This window comes from Schistocerca nitens, chromosome 5 (assembly GCF_023898315.1).
Source record: "Schistocerca nitens isolate TAMUIC-IGC-003100 chromosome 5, iqSchNite1.1, whole genome shotgun sequence".
In the NCBI taxonomy this organism is placed as follows: Eukaryota; Metazoa; Arthropoda; class Insecta; order Orthoptera; family Acrididae; genus Schistocerca; species Schistocerca nitens.
Window position 1 is genome coordinate 849,168,061 of NC_064618.1, and position 17,396 is coordinate 849,185,456.

A 17,396-nucleotide genomic window follows, 5' to 3' on the forward strand; every position below is an offset into this window, starting at 1 on the left:
GTTTGACGCATCTGAACTCTTCTGTGAAAAAAAACTAGCATATGTCTCGCTGAATGTTAGAAAATCCCAGTACGTATCGAAAACTGAAGTAACAGGAGTTCGTGAAAGCACTTTATAGAGAGCGCTATCTTCAAATCCCGTACTTAATTGTAGCAAAGAATATCAAATTAGATTAAGAACGTTGTAATACAATGCAATAAGTAGACCAAAAAAGGCAACTACCGTTAGGTTGCTGGAGTCGTCAGCAGTCGCATACATAGGGACAGTCGACACGGTGTGTGCGCACTTGTACCTGCATCCAGAGATCACAACGAGGGCTAGAAAGCTCAGCCGCCGAACGAGAAGCTGTATGTTAGTGAAGGGGTCCCATATTATTGCAATTATAAACGATTACCTTTAAAAGAAGTTACCTTAGATTTTTCGATGAAGTTCTCATGAATTATTACCTCCACAAAAATATGTCATTAAGGTTCTCTGTGGAACTCTTGGGGAATTATTCAGAATTGTGATCACAGTTTTATTATCGCAAGTTTGGCAATTAATTATTTCGCAATATTAAAATTTTTCCGATTACTAGTGTCTTCTTCGCGAAATCCTTTAAATTTTGTACAGAGAACTCTAGAACTATGGCATACCTAAGAAGAACCCTGAAAATAATGTATATTTGCCAGCTTCACCAGACGGAGCAGACTCTGTAGCTGCCGCTACGTTTCGCGTATTTCAGGCGCATCCAGCCCCCCCCCCCCCCCCTCCGCCGTCCACGCAACCCACCGAGATCTCTGCTCCACACAGGGGGGCAGCGCGCGGGTCAGGGGAGGGCGGCGCGCCGCCTGCGTCGAGGCCTCAGCTCTTTCCTCCGTCATTCCGAAGAACCGAACGAAGAGACGCGTTTACAAATACGCTGCTCGCCATTAGAATTGCAACACCATCGCAAATTGAAGGCTGTACGCATCAAACGTCAGCCTACGTGCCTGGATATGCCAATTATTGGCGTTTCCGCGCAACTGCAAGAAACAGATAGTAGTAACGTCGTTTAAAAAAAGGAACCCCGCGAATAGGCCCTGGAGACCAGGAGATACTCGATCGAATACTGTGTCATCCTCAGTCATTCATCATTCGATACATGATGCCTTTCAGCAAGATAACGAAAGATCTCGATAGAGACGGTGTTCGACAGTTGCCCTACCCAGCATGTTCTCCAGATTTCTCATGCTGAGAGACCAGCATCCCACCACTCTTCAGTCACAACGAGCGACAGTGTTGAAGCAGCCTGGAACACCGTGCGTGTACTAATCATCCAAGCTCAGTTCGACTCGACGCACTGCACGGTTAGAGCCGTTGTTGTTACCAGAGCTGGCGGTTCTTTGTACTAAATTTCGCAATTTTTCTACTCTAAAAACACCCACAAATTTAATAACGTATTTTTGCTACTATGTTGTACATCGCAACAACTAAAATTTCGTCATTTGCTATCCTTTTTGCTGTTGCAGTTTTAATGGCCATAGTGAAGATTTGTGCTCGTGCATGCTTATGATCTATCTGGTCGTAAGTTCCCTGTTTCATAACTAATTTAGTTGATGCTATTGTCTCTCGTGTAAGTGGAATTAGAGATGTCTACAAGGCGCAGAAAAAATTCATATTAATCACAGACGTCGAATCGAGGAAAATTTGACAAATAACTACCGTGCTGCGGCTAAGACCATAAAACCACCACCAGCATGCCTCGTGGCCGCGGAAGTGTGTCCATTTACCTTGTCTTTTCATAGCTACGTCTTGTTAGGGTAAAAAGTGCCGACAGTGATTAAGCAATCTTAATTGCTTAAATTGGGCAATGCTAGACAAAACTTCGAATTATACGAGGCCGGTTACGTCAGATGAGACTTTTCTGTGGTGTTTAGCGGATAAAACTTGACTGTTAAGTCAGTATACTACGTGTAATCCAATGGCTTTAACTTGCTAAGGGGATACGCTGCACTGCCGAAGCAGTACTGCAGCGACATGTCGACGCCGAGGTTCCACAGACCCATTGCCGTTGTTGACGAAGTCTAATTTTTGCTAATCCACAGGTACGTTCAACGAATACTGGACAACGTCCAGTTTGCGTGTGAAAGCCGCGCTGTTGGACATACATAAATCATGACCACTTAGCGGACAAACTTCTGGGGTGCATTCCTTATTGGATAGTTGCCGCTTTGTTGCCGTAATTTTATAATGCATTTCTTAATTACGGTTATCTATCAAATTTTGGTCAAATGCTTGTGCTCTATCAAGCTTTGATCTTAACAGCGGTTGTTTTTTTTGTTTTTTTTTTTCATGCAGTCTATATTTACGTCAGTGAAATTCCGCAAGTTTTTTTTTCTTAAGCAAAGAGCTTATATAATTTTTTTGCCTATGTTTATTGCCTTTCTTGATGATGGAGCTTTGTTTAGCTAACAATTTTTCGGTAGTTCCTATACGTGCAATAGTTTACCCCTTGCCTTTTTTCCTAGTAAGAAGTGGGCACCCTACATTCCTACAGCATGGTAGCAGATGTTAATCTGAGTGTATTCCGATAGTGGTAGCCAACACAAGATTATGTTCTCTTGCGTGACCTAAAGGAGTTTTTTATCCGACATTTTTTTGTAGTTTTCCTTTATTTTGATTTTCAGGTGCAAGTACAATCCGATCAAGGAACGAAATACCGTTTTACGACCATGTGATAGAAAATTTAAAAGTTTGTCAGTTGTAATTCGTTTAAATGTGTATAAATACGTATTTTGAAATTAATAAGCTTAAAGAAGATTGGGATTTTGTGCTGAAATATTAACGAGACCATTTTGTTTACAGTACAGTTAATTGCGATATTTACGTCGCTTATGGATGTGGTAAAGTGATCTGTGAAAAGAAAGATGTGGGTGAATGGTTTAGTGAGTTTATGAAGTTGATGTTACGTGAAGGGCGCAAGTAGAATAGGTGAATATGTGAGTATGTGTTCCTGAGGAGCAAGGTTCTTGAAGCCGAAAGTATCTATGATTAGCGGGAAGAAGAAAGGGTATGCTGGATTTCGCGTATTGGAGGTATTTCAGAGTCAGGGGCAATCGATGTTTGACTGAGAGAGGAAGTGAAAGTCAATACAAGAGAGGTTGCGTACATGTTTTGGGCCGTGCGGGGTTAACCGAGCGGTCTATGGCGCTGCAATCACGGTCTGTGCGGCTGGTCCCTCGGGCATGGGAGTGTGTGTTTGTCCTTAGTATAGTTTAAGTAGTGTGTAAGCTTAGGGACTGATGACCTTAGCAGTTAAGTCCCATAAGATTTCACACACATTTGAACATTTTTACATGTGTTGGTACAAACGTTACGAGAACCACAATTCCAGAAGAGCAGAAATACGATATGTATGAATGCAGAGTCTCGCGGGTCAATTGCTTAAAACTACACGAGCTTTCGGCCAAGCACTCCTTGGCCATTGTCAAGTGGGATGACTGCAGGTGGGCTGTTGGTGCGCCCTTACATACATAGCTATCGACTATGACGTCACAGGTGCCCGTGACATTGCCATATATGGGCATGTTTTGAGTCGGCGTTCGATGTGCTCTCTTCAAGCGCGCGATCGCTGGGTCCCACGCAGCGCTGAGCTGCAAGCCACCGTCTCTATTCAGGGTGTTTGCGGTAATTTTTATTTCAATAGCTTCCTTTATTAAACTGTCCCAGCAGCCGTTAGTGCGAGACACGACAGAGGTATCGTCAAATTTTATGTGGTGACCGTTTTCCAACGCATGCTCAGCAGACGCAGATTTCTCTGTATAGCGGAGGCGATAATACCTCTCATGTTCTTTCCTGCGTATATAAGGGCGCACCAACAGCGCACCTGCAGCCATAACACTTGACAATGGCCAAGGAGTGCTTGGCCGAAAGCGGTTGGAAACCCGAGAACATTTTATTCAGAAATACGATATGATTTCCGTTATCAGGTGTACACGAGGTACAGAGTAATCGAATTCATCTGATGTGTTGAATGAAAAGGAACTTTTGAACGTGATGCAGGGTTAGTATTGGGGAATGTACATAAACTGAGAAAACAAGGGAGCGAACGTATCGCTCAATGATGTGAACTTATTTGCAAAATATTAATCGTCGCAAAAATCGATGCTACATTAACATAGGTAAGCGGGAGACCGGTTAGAATTGGGGAGAGCGTCACTGCCTGCTCACCTCGGAGTCGAGAACGCGTCGCACGCTGACGTCGCCGGCGCAGAGCGCGGCGTCCAGCCGCTCCGCCAGCTCGGCCACCTCGGCGAGGCGCTCCGAGATGGCGTCGACGGCGGTCGCGTTGCCGCCGGGGCCCTCCTGCTGCTGCCGCTGCTCCTCGTCCTCTTCCTCCTCCCTGCGGGCACAGCGCGGCGCAGCCACTAAGAGTCTGGTGAAGCACGTCACACAGTACAAACAAAAGAAAATCTGCAGCTATTCTGAGAGCAGAAACAATATCTTCTTCCCGTTTTGCTTTTAGGTCTGGTCTGTTCACTACTACAGCTGAAAACTCTCTACTCACAGAATCTCAAATGTTCTGAAAGCCAAGTCTTTACAGTCGAGGTGCCCACGGCAACAAATATTCTTCAGTCAAATCAAAGCCGCTACGAAAGCAAAGAGGGCTTAACTACAAATGTATATGTAGCCAAAGCCTCACAGACAAACAGAAATCGATCGAAGGCAAAATTAGCGTATGGAGAGCCATGCTCCGAACGTTCATCGAATTCTAAAGTAAAATTCCATCTACCGACTTGACAGAAAACCCTAAAAGGTTTTGATCTTACGTTATACCAGTAAATGGATCGAAGCCATCTGTCCACAGTGCGACATATGGCATCGAAACGGAGGATGACAGACAGGATAGAAATACTAAACGCTTTTTGTCCAAAACTGTTTCACTGACGAACATCATAGTGTAGTTCCTCCTTTTAAGTTGTACAAACACCAATATGACATAAACCGTATTAATTCAGTATGAGATAGGAAAGCAACTACCCGCCCGGGTAGCCGAGAGCGCTAACGCGCTAACCTAGAGGAGCGAAGCGGAAAAACGCAGAGGTCATTCCCGTTTCCAAGAAGGGTCGTCGAACAAATCCAGAAAACCATAGGCCTATATCTCTGACGTCGATCTGCTGTAGAATTTTGGAACATCTTTTATGCTCGCATTGTATCACATTTCGGAAAGCCGAAAATGTCTTCTGTACGAACAAACATGGATTCCAGAAACAACTGTCGTATGTTTTCCTTCACGAGACGTAGATATTAGTAACTACCGGCGTCCAGTCTGGAACCGCTACGGTCGCAGGTTCGAATCCTGCCTCGGGCATGGATGTGTGTGATGTCCTTAGGTTAGTTAGGTTTAAGTAGTTCTAAGTTCTAGGGGACTAATGACCTCAGCAGTTGAGTCCCATAGTGCTCAGAGCCATTTGAACCATTTGAACCTTAGGTTAGTTAGGTTTAACTAGTTCTAAGTTCTAGGGGACTAATGACCTCAGCAGTTGAGTCCCATAGTGCTCAAAGCCATTTGAACCATTTGATGCCGTGTTCCCTGACTTCCAGAACGCGTTCGATACAGCTTAACTGCCGTCCCATGAACAAAATACGAGCGCAAGGAATACGAGAACAGCTGTGTAATTTGTATTGAAGTCTTCCTACCAAACAGAACACACCGTGTCATTCTTCAGACATAGAAGTAGCTTCGTGCGTACCCCAAGGTAACGTTGTAGGCCCGTTACTTATTACAGTGTATACAAATAACCTGCCGGATAATGCTGTTGTACACAGTCGCAACACTAGAAAACGCTGGAAAACCTTAAGAAGATCGACACATATTACAGTGTTAGCAGTCGACCCTCAACGTAAAGAAATGTAACGTATGAACATAGATAAGCACAAAGTCTCATTACTGTATCATTACACAATTCGAGAACAATCAATGGAAGGAGCCACAACCATTAAATATCTAGGAGTATACGAACGAAGTAATTTATAGTCGTAAGAGCACATAAACTAATAGAACGTAAGACAGACCCCAGACTTCGATTCACTTGAAGGATCCACAGGAAATCTAGTCCACCCACAAAGAGGTAGCTTACAAAACCCTCATTCGACTAATAGTTGAATAATGCTTGACAATCTGGGATGTGTACGAAACAGGATTAATAGAGGAAACGGAGCACATCCAAAGAGGAGCAGCGCGTTTTGTTACAGGTTCATTTAGTAAGCACAAAGCATCGAGGAGATTCTAAGCCAACTCCTGTGGCAGACGTTACAAGAGAGGCGTTCTGCATCACTGTGTGGTTAAGTCCCTAGAGTGTACGTCCCTAGAAACGTCAGCCAGTATATTGCCTCCTCCTACGCATGTCTCGCGAAGAGACCACGAAGGTAAAATTAGAGAGACTCGAGATCATACGGAGGCATACCGGCCATCGTTCTTCCTGCGAACTATTCGCGACTGAACTGGGAAAAGGGGAAGTGACGGTGTTACACAAAGTACCCTCTGCCACACACCATGAGGTGACTTGCGGAGTAGAGATGTAGATGTAGTTGTAGCTGTAGAAATAAGCTGTACAGGGTCATGCTATCATTGTTCATATCTTGTAGATATAGTGCACACGAATACCCACATGATTTGAATTAGTTTCTGTTGTGGCACTTTGTGCTTTATATGATTGATACACATGGCTCATATACAGGATGCAGAGAGATACCTGATAAGGTCAGACAAGAGTAGTGACATGGAGACGGGCAAAGTTTTCAGCGTATCCAAAAATTTGAATTTACCTATTGCGTAGCATCTGTCTTCACCAATAGCCATGACTACACACGGCAACACCCTGCGTTCTTCCTCATAGCGAGGAATGAACATTCAGATTCCTCCTATGAATCATTGACTCATATATTGCTTTATCCTTTTAAACCTTTGAGATCTGACTGTCAATATGTACTGGTGTCCTGATAGCGGTTACATATATAACAAAAGTATATTTCTCAATTACGCCTCATTTTCGGTGGTTATTTTGATTGCGTTTATCTTTATACATATATTTTTTCCATCTAAAGTTACAAACAAAACCAAATAATACCACTGAGTAGGCATTAGTACTAAACAATGCTACTGTCATTACTGTCTACTGGCACTGCTTTTACAGCCTAGTTCGATGTTCGTATTTGGCCACTTTCCCGCCCTGGACTTATCCCAGTGCGTTGCACGTCCCTACCATCGGCAGTGGTTTAACTGTGTATGTATTTACAATATTTGTAGATGTCCTAGTACCACTATTACTGTCTTGGCTGGTACCTAGTTTGCACTAGTGCAGAGCCGACCATGAATAAGAACTAGGCCGATATCTTTCGATACACATGTGGTCTGCCTCCCCTGTCTGTCTTGCCTCCTACACTGTCCTGCAAAGGGCAGTCAGAGGGTTCGGTTCGCTCGGCAATGGTCACGTCATCGACCTACGTTCCCCACCGATGGCAGTAGGCTCTTATACAACTTATGATTAGCGACAACTTGTTAGCTGCCTACACGTCTCAACTTTAGCTGAGATGTAAACAGCTGTCCTGACTCGTAGGCGCCGGCCGGAGTGGCCGTGCGGTTCTAGGCGCTACAGTCTCGAACCGAGCGACCGCTACGGTCGCAGGTTCGAATCCTGCCTCGGGCATGGATGTGTGTGATGTCCTTAGGTTAGTTAGGTTTAATTAGTTCTAAGTTCTAGGCGACTGATGACCTCAGAAGTAAAGTCGCACAGTGCTCAGAGCCGTTTGAACCATTTTTTGACTCGTAGGCTAGTCAGTCAGTGAACCTGCGTTCCTCCCAGCGAGTAAAACGTTCAAACAACTAACGGTAATGCAATCACGTGACGTCTTCGAGAACGTCCCATATTTCGGCAGGTGAACACCCTGTCGCTATGAAGGGGCACACTTAACGAGAGTACTGTGTGCAAGGAAATTTTAATCCTCTACAGGCGGGGCTACGACGACCAAGAACCATAATACGGCACATGCAGAAAGACAACACGCACACCGTCAACAAGTAGCACCACCATCCAACTGAAGAAGTCCAACGTCGTACGTTATTAGTGGTGAATATTAATTACCAACGAGTGAGCAAGTATTATTAATTTCGTCCATGTGTTGTTTCCCCAAGGGGAGAGCAGAGTTCCCGTCAGAAACCTCCGTCCTTATTTATAATGTTACTCACTAATTTAATTTCAACTACTTTCTTAAAAACACTATCCCAACAGATGGAACTACACGCTCGATTATCTGTGTTGTTATATTCCATAGAATCACCAGTGTTGAGGGAATGTTCTGCATGGCAGATTTGCTCGGCTATTCTAAACGTGTGTGACGGTTACGCTGTTGGGATAGTGTTATTAAGGAAGCAATTGAGATTAAATTAGCGAGTGATCTTACAAACAGGGACTTAGGTTGTTTCTTAAATTTAGCTTGGAATGCTGCTCTCTCGCTGTTGAAACGGCAGCGGGACAGACTTAATAATACGTACTCACCTGTTGGTAATTAATATTCACTCTCGATAACTTCTGACGTTGGTCATATTTTCTTGTGTTGTGGTCGTAGTTGTTTACATTGGATTTCTTCGTCTCTTAATCAAGCCAAATGTTAGATAAAAAGTGAACGAGTTATAAGGGGATGAGTTCATGAAGGACAATTTCCGTTGAAGGTTCGTCGACGACTTTGTCCTTAGGAAGGAACACAAGTTCGAACTGAACAAAAAAGGTGAAGGAAATCGTCTGCGTCTTTTTGCTTGAACTGTATCGGTATTTGTATTAAAATTTATGTGTAATGGAAAACATAAATGTGTGTGACCAAACAGGGATTTAAATCCTGCTTCTCCTGAATGTGAATCTATTGTCTCACTCAATACTTAGAGTACTAACCGTATGCCTGCCAGAAAATTCAATATTTCTTAACAATCTCAATCACTTGTATGTTATTGCTTAACGCAATAAGTCGCTAATGTAAACGAAATTTTAACTAGGCATCGAGTGCGGTAGTCTCTGTTTATGAAGCTGGCAAACACACTACTTCGCACCTTAACCCATTACATTCACGCTGTAGACTCTACTGCTCGTCCGAAGCTCAGTGCGGGGAAAGCAGCAGCAGCGAGTGCGTTGATATCTGGAGGCGGGGCGGCGTCGCCGGGCCCGTGTATTTCGGTCGCAGCGCCGTCTCCGCTGCCGTTATCTGACACAATGATGGACGACGCCCGGGCGGCTGGGATAAAACCGACGGCGCGCCTCTCATTAGGAGGCGTGTCGCTCCCGCCGGCTCCTCTCTGTCCCTCCCGCTGGTTGGTGCTCTTCGATCCGACGAGGCCGTCATTAATGCGTTATTAGCCTAACCGCGACCGTTGGAAGGCAACAGTGTCTGCTATTAGTTGCTACTATTACATCCAGTGACGCAGTGTAGACCACCTCTGTATGCTGCTTCAGCGCCATCATATCAGTCACCATCATACCCGTATCACCACCACTATTGCCACCTCCAACACCATACTCTCATAATATACTTTATCATAATTATCGTCGTATATTTCGTCAGACCTCAAGATCATCATCATCATCATCATCATTACCAAGCCCATCATGATATACTTTTTTACAGCCATCTTCAAGATCGTCCACCATTTCCATCACGACACTAATCTTCTTCAACACCATCGTTCTCGTCTCTGTTATTACCACCTCCTCCACAGCACCTGCTTCGTCGCCGTCTTCTCCTCCTCCTTTTCTCTACCTTCCTGCTTTCCTTCCTCCCCGTTCACCTTCCTCTGCTGATGCTCTGTTTTCGCACATGGGGTCCTATTTCTTATGTCTTTACACTTAGAATTCTGGGATTCTTTTTGTAGGATCGGATTATCTGTCTTCACGAGGGTTACCTTAGTCTACGAAGGACGAGTTGGACGCCGCTTGTGTTGATTCAAGCACTTGCTGCTCAGCTGTGAATATGCATGTGAATGTATAACGTGACTTAGAATGAGGAGACGAATCCGACAGTCTATCAGTCCAGAGTACAAAACACCGTTAACTATTTACTTAAGTTTTAATACACAATTGATTCACAGCCGTGAGATCGCAATGCCTTCCAGTCGATGGGAAGTTAATTAGGAAAAACTTGACGTAAAACTGGTTAAGTATGGGGTAGAACACCGCCTATTTTTTTCGGAGGAACTATCCCGAAAATCACCTTACGCGATTTAGGGAAATCTGTGAAAACTGAAATCTGGCTGGCTGGACGGGGATTTGGCCGTCCGCCCTTCCAAATGCGGGAGTAGTGTGTTAGCAATTGCGAAATGGTTCACTGGAAGTTTCTTCTGACGAAATACACTGCAGTTCATGTCCAGTTCCACAAAGGTTTGTTCACATTGTAAAAGAGAGAATATGTTAATCTGGCTCTGGGATTTCAAGAATATCAAAAACTAGACTGAGGAAAGAGCTCTCTGATAAATAAGAAAGGCAGTATGATTTTCGCTCAAACCGAAGTACTCAAGATCTTAACTTCTCACTTAAGGTGGTCACTCAAAATCCTTTAGAGAAAAACAAAATTTCCGTGTTACAGGGCGACAGTTATTGGACTATGTGAAACAAAACGTAAATTAGTTACAAACTACGGCGTGCACGCACTTTATTCAACATGAAAACGTCGCTACAAGATATTCCGATTTTGGTTGTGACATGGCAACGGCCTTGCCGCAGTGGATACACCGGTTCCCGTGAGATCACCGAAGTTAAACACTGTCGGGCGTGGCCGGCGCTTGGATGGGTGACCATCCCACCGCCATGCACTGTTGCCATTTTTCGGGGTGCACTCAGCCTCGTGATGCCAATTGAGGAGCTACTCGACCGAATAGTAGCGGCTCCGGTCAAAGAAAACCATCATAACACCGGGAGAGCGGTGTGCTGACCACACGCCCCTCCTAACCGCATCCTGACTGAGGATGACACGACGGTCGGATGGTCCCGATGGGCCACTTGTGGCCTGAAGACGGAGTGCTTTTTTGCTGGTTGTGACATGTTCGATAGGCCTGCCATCACTTGCGATGATGTGGCCCAGAGGAATAGCGAAATCCTGCGTGACCCGCTGAAATGTCGGAACATCGATGCTGTCGATGACCGCCTCAGTGGCTGTTTTCAGTTCACCAATGGTTTTGGGGTTATTGCTGTACACCTTGTCTTCAATACAACCCCACAAAAAAGGAGTCGCACTTACTCATACCCGGAGAATATGGCGCCAATCGAGACCGATGCCAGTGGCCTGTGGGTACCACAGAGCCAGAAGAATGCGGTCCCCGAGTACTCCTCAAGGACATCAAACACTCTGCTGCTTCGACGGGATCGAGTTCCGTCGTGCATGAACCACATATTGTCGAAATCAGGGTCACTTTGGACAATGATGAAATCATCTTCCAAAACTTTCACGTACCGCTCGATAGTCACCGTGCCATCAAGGAATATCGCACCGATTATTGCGTGGCTGGACGTTGCACACCACACACTCACCTGTTGAGGATGAAGAGTCTTCTCGATCGCGAAACAGAGATTCTCAGTTCCCCAAATGCACCAATTTTGCTTACTGACGAACCTATCGAAATGAAAGTGGGCTTCGTCGCCAAACCAAACCATATTCACATCGAAGCCTTGTTCGTTAATTCTGTGGACAATAGTGTTGGCGAAACACGACCGGTGTTCCATGGCCCTAGACTTAATGCCTGATGGGTTTGAATTTTGTGAGGGAAGAGAAGCAGGTATTGAACAACAATTTGTCGCAGTGTTCAAAAATGGTTCAAATGGCTCCAAGCACTATGGGACTTAACATCTGAGGTCATGAGTCCCCTAGAACTTAGAACTACTTAAACCTAACTAACCTAAGGACATCACACACATCGATGCCCGAGGCAGGATTCGAACCTGCGACCGTAGCAGAAGCGCGGTTTCGGATTAAAGCGCCTAGAACCGGTCAGGCACAGCGGCCGGCCGTCGCAGTGTCTCCGGATTGATTGCCACCTGTTGTACAGTTGGTTTGATCGATTTCTTGGGGCTGGTTGGAAACACAGCTCGTGTCTTCTCGATGTTTTCAGGCGTTTTCACCCTTTTTGGACGATGTGACTGGATACGTCAGCGTATAAGTGATATTTTCGGTGCGATAGAATTGTCGGCACATCATTAACATATTATGAGAAGAGTAATGGGGCCTGTACCAATTCTTGTGGAATCCCTGATACTACATCCCTCCACTGTGACTTTTCTGTTCCATTCATCACATACTGCTGGCGAGATGTAAGGTAAGAGCGGGACCAGTGTACAGCAATCGAAGAAAAATTATGAATTCTAGGTGACCCGGTGTTGTTACTTCTTCTACGTCTTTATAGTGATTATGCTGTAGATATTCCCGCCTTTTACGACGACGACAGCCCGTTCACAAGGTTGCGCTCATACGTTCTTCGTGTGCGACAACTCAGGCGCCCTACCGTACCCCGACGAGCCCTATCTCCACCCCACATACCGAGCGAGGTGGTGCAGTGGCAGCACACTGGACTCGCATTCGGGAGGACGACGGTTCAATCCTGCATCCGGCCATCCAGGTTTAGGTTTCCCGTGATTTGCCTAAAATCGCTCCAGGCAAATGCCGGGATGGTTCCCTTGAAAGGCCACGGCCGGCTTCCTTCCCCGTCCTTCCCTAATCCGCTGAGACCGATGAGCTCGCTGTCTGGTCTCCTACCCCAAACAATCCAATCCAATCCACTCCACATAATATATCTCGGCCTATTGGGAACAGCGCGAAAAGCAGTAATCGATATCACCGCGGTTTGGTAGCTCTAATCTTCATTAATGGCGTCAGCTGGATACGGTGTATCTGAAGAAACTTCCGTGTTGTCTTCCTCGCCGAACTGAGGTCATTATCGAGACTAGAGACGACGAGTTGAGGTCATCATCTAGACGGTATTCGCTCGGTGTCCTGTGGGAACGACTAGTGTTCTCCCTCGGTGTGCTCCCGTTGTTACCATTTCTTTGGCAGCCACCACAGTCCCTGTGGAGAGCAGCGACAGCAGCGCCGCTCCGGGTAGGCCGGCTCGCGCCGGCGCCCCCTTCGCCTTTGAGTGCGGCCGCGTCCCAGATCGGTGACAGCTGCGCGGTGAGCGCCTGAGAGGGCGGAAGAGTGACGGACGGACGCGACGGCGCGGGGCGAGGAGACGCGTCTAAAAATGCCCCGGCCGCGGTCCGCCGCCCGCTGCGGGAACTGCGCCAGCCGGCAGTGCGCGCTCTCTCTCCCGTAAACAAATACACCGCAACGCAGCGCACCGGCGCCCCAAACAGCCGGAGAGCGCGCTGCGAGCCCCGACTCCTGTCTCGGCTCCCACTGTCCGATTAAAATTGCTTGACGCTCGCAGTTTGCACCAAGGAACTGTGAGACGACGCGGTCATTTGGATGCACTTTTGATAACCGCTAGGCGGCGCAGCTTAGCGGTTTAATCTACTTGCCGCGTCCCGGCACAGGTCCCGGATACCAATATAGAGTTGGTCGAGCCTGCGTGGCGCAATCGGGGCGTTGACGACAATTATGGGTTAGTGGTTCCCTTTAACTAGCCTTTGTTACGGAGGTGAGAGGAGTAGAATCTCCTGGACTGTCTAAGGGCGTGTAGGAGGTGTAGATACATTAGACAATATTTGCAATAGGTAGCGGGTACAAGGGGGGAATTGGCAGCACTGAAGTGTCAAAACAGTAACGTGAGATTTCTCCTTTAACGCAATTTATTGAACTAATATCACAAAGGACATGTGAGGTGTCAGACCCTTCCCCTTACTCTGTACACTTCCATAGATTCAGCCAGGATCTCTACTTCTCACTCTATGTCGGAAACGACTACTCACGAGAACTACCACCTTTGAATTCACTCTTCGTTTAAATAATGGACCCTTGTCCTATCTCACAGGAGACAATCACCAGCCAGTGGCTTGTTCCTTCTATTGCTGAAGCTAAGTATAGAGGCTACTTGAGACAGAGACAAACTGTCCCTGTTAAAAACTATTCCAATGCAAAACTTCTACTTAACTGACAGTTGTAGTTGCGTCCACCAGAGCATCACCGTCTTCTCGTAGTTGCGGTTCCTACAGACTCATCAGTAGCGGCTGCTACCTTCTCGATGCTGCCGGGCCTCGTCTGCTTGTGTCCTCTTCAACTTCTGCGACGACTCTGCTTCTTGCTGCTCGTGGATGCCCTTAAATACCCATTTTGACGGTCTGCTCTGCTCGGATGCAGCCCTCGCAGTCGCTTTCTCTAATTTATTTTTCGGTCTTCCAGGACATTTCGTCGCTGTGGACCTATATTGGTTTCGATATGTCTGGCAGAGTCCCGGGGCGGAAAGTTCCTTCTCGCCCTCCAACCTCCGAGAGACGCGCTGTTCGTATCCTCGACGTGTTTACTAGCTCAGCGTATTTGTACTGGTGACACTTTCCCTTCCGTGTCTGCCGGCCGGGGTGACCAAGCGGTTCTAGGCGCTACAGTCTGGAACCGCGCGACCGCTACGGTCGCAGGTTCGAATCCTGCCTCGGGCATGGATGTGTGTGATGTCCTTAGGTTAGTTAGGTTTAAGTAGTTCTAAGTTCTAGGGGACTGATGACCTCAGAAGTTAAGTCCCATAGTGCTCAGAGCCATTTGAACCATTTGAACCTTCCGTGTCTGCGGAACTTCAGGTTTCACTGCGCGGCGTCCGCGCAAGAAATACTGGCTGAACCTTTACATTATGCGTTGCTAAGAATAGCTATGTCATTTTGTTAATTAAATCCTCTGGGGACCTGACACACTTGACAATTTTCCTCGGTAGCAGTTTGCACTTGTTTCTTGATCGAGAATGTCAGCTGGATACAATTTATCTACGAACAATTTTATACAACTGACGTAACACTGGCTTTGAAAATGACGTAATGGCAAGTAAATTGATGCCAAATGAAAGTGTGATCAGAGTTATCCAAACTACATAATAGTTGACACTTCAAACCTTCCATCTGGTTTTCTCTAATCAAAGCGCTCAACGTTTCGCCCGAACCGTTCGCCGTTGCCAAATTGTCACAACAATTAGTTCACTTCCAGTGTCTTGTGTGGCTTTCTTCCTTGATGCGTCTGCACGCCGATTCCTGGGTCTGACCCTTTCATTTCGTATCTCATCGTACACGATAACCACACCCAACACAACACACACACACACACACACACACACACACACACACACACATATATACACACAACGATGCTAACGAAATACACACGTTTCAGACACAGCATTACAACCAAATATTGAAGGATCCTACAACACATGACGCGATTCAGCGTCATTTATAGAGTTATTATAATCACAGAAATCGGCTTACGTTAGATAAGCTTCTCACATTGCGTGAAGCCAAATTTTTGAACACTGTCAATCAACCGTTGCAACTGAGACACCAGATTCGTAAATTTAACTACCTTTGGCAGCATAACGGTATAGCATATTGGTTAGCATATAAACGTGACGTGTAGAAGTTTCGAATGTCGTCAAATACAGCGAAATTTTTTATTTTTCTAAATCTAATAAAAAGACTTTGATTCTAATTTTTATTCAGTTAATTGATTTATTTTTTTGTTTTTAATACTTTGCCACTTCTTTTTCATCATCGTATTGACTTCTTTATTTGATCGTATTTTTCGTCCTATTATTCTTTTTACGTCTGAAATCTGCTTGTGTCACCTATAATCTGCAACCAAGTGCGAACCGGGACTGCTCACCTACTGGTAACGCAGCATCTCCTGTAGCCAGTGTGAGGATAGTTTCACGTAACCAAAGATAGCGAGAAATTACGTCTTGATTTTACCGCTAAAACTAAATTTTTTTTGCGGAAGATGAAACACACGTATTATGAAAACTTTTCTGTCTTTTGTTGGGTCGTAGAGGTTAGTCTTAAACGCCGTCAACAAAGTGACCGTGACTTTAGTTCTGCTGCATGTTCTTGATCGCCGTTTTCTTGCATACGTTGGACATCACGACGTTGTGATTAGATCAGGACACGAGTTTAAATTCAGGGTTACAATACCCAATGTCTGCTGCAGTTCAGTCATTCATCTCTCAAAATCATCTGTCAACGGAGCATCTCCCATTCCCGACACGAATCCTGCCTCAGGCATGGATGTATGTGATGTCCTTAGGTTAGTTAGGTTTAAGTAGTTCTAAGTCTAGGGGACTGATGACCTCAGAAGTTAAGTCCCATAGTGCACAGAGCCATTTGAACCATTCCCGTCACCCGTCGCGGCGAGCGGCAGCCAGCAACGGATGTGGCAGGCAACACACGTCAAATGTCAAGTACTTTTAATCGGATTGTAGTGCAGTGCGGGCGGTGTTTGTCCTCGGTGCGTTCAAAGCTCTCGTGTACCTGTACAACTGCATCCGCTCTGCGCAAGTCGCAGTACAGAGCGAAGCACAGTGTTTTAGAATAGTTTTGCAATTTCTTGTACCATACGATAGAACGTGGCAAGCAGAACTGTCCGTACTACTTGTGCAGGCCAGATTTTCTCCAGTTTCACTCTAGTGGTCAGTTCGCGTCTTTTTAACTGCCGCTGTGGGAAAGAAAACTCAGGGTGTGTTATATGGCTATCAGTTTAAGAAAGGTAAAGGCACCAAAGAGGCAGTTCTGATGGTGCACTTGATAATAATGGAAGTAAGACTTAAGAAAATTAGAGACACTTTCTTAGGATTTGTCATTCTAGATAAAGCATTAGACAATGTAAAATAGTGCAAGGCATCCAATAGGTATAAGCTATAGGGAAAAACGGAATACACGCAACGTATATAAGAACCGAGAGGGTACAATAACGATTAAAGACCAAGAACAAAGTACTGAGATTAGAGATGATGTAAGACAGGGATGTAGTACATCACCCCAATTGTTCAATCTACAGGCCGAAGAAGCAATGACGGAAATAAAGGGAAGTTTCAGGAATGGGATTGAAATTCAAGGTGAAAGGATATCAGTGACAAGATTCACTGATAAAATTGACATCAACACTTAAACTAAGGACGAATTGCTGGACGTGTTAACTGGGACGAACAGTCTAAGTACACTCTGTGTATTTAGAGTAAGCCGTAGAAGGACGAAAGTAATGAAGAGTAGCAAAAATGAGGTTAGCGGTAAGCTTTACATCGAAATTGTGGAGAGCGAAATGACAAGTGCTCCTACTTTGATGGAATATAACACATGACAGAGGGAGCAAAGAGGACATAAAAGCAGACTAAAAAAAGACCATTCTTCACCAGGAGAAGTCTACTAGTATCAAACACCTGCTTTTTTTGAGGAAGTAGTTTCTAATAATGTACGTCTCGAGCACAGCATTGTATG

The 17,396-nt window shown here is 45.5% G+C and overlaps 1 protein-coding gene across 1 annotated transcript in view; it reads right to left on the reverse strand.

Moving 5' to 3' along the window:
- LOC126259316 (titin homolog) overlaps positions 1 to 17,396 on the reverse strand; it is a 951,541-nt gene that overhangs the window by 813,458 nt on the left and 120,687 nt on the right. Inside the window, exon 9 of the mRNA XM_049955994.1 lies at positions 4,192 to 4,323. Within this exon, the coding sequence (XP_049811951.1) occupies positions 4,192 to 4,323 (132 nt within the window). The remainder of the gene's footprint in view (positions 1 to 4,191; positions 4,324 to 17,396) is intronic.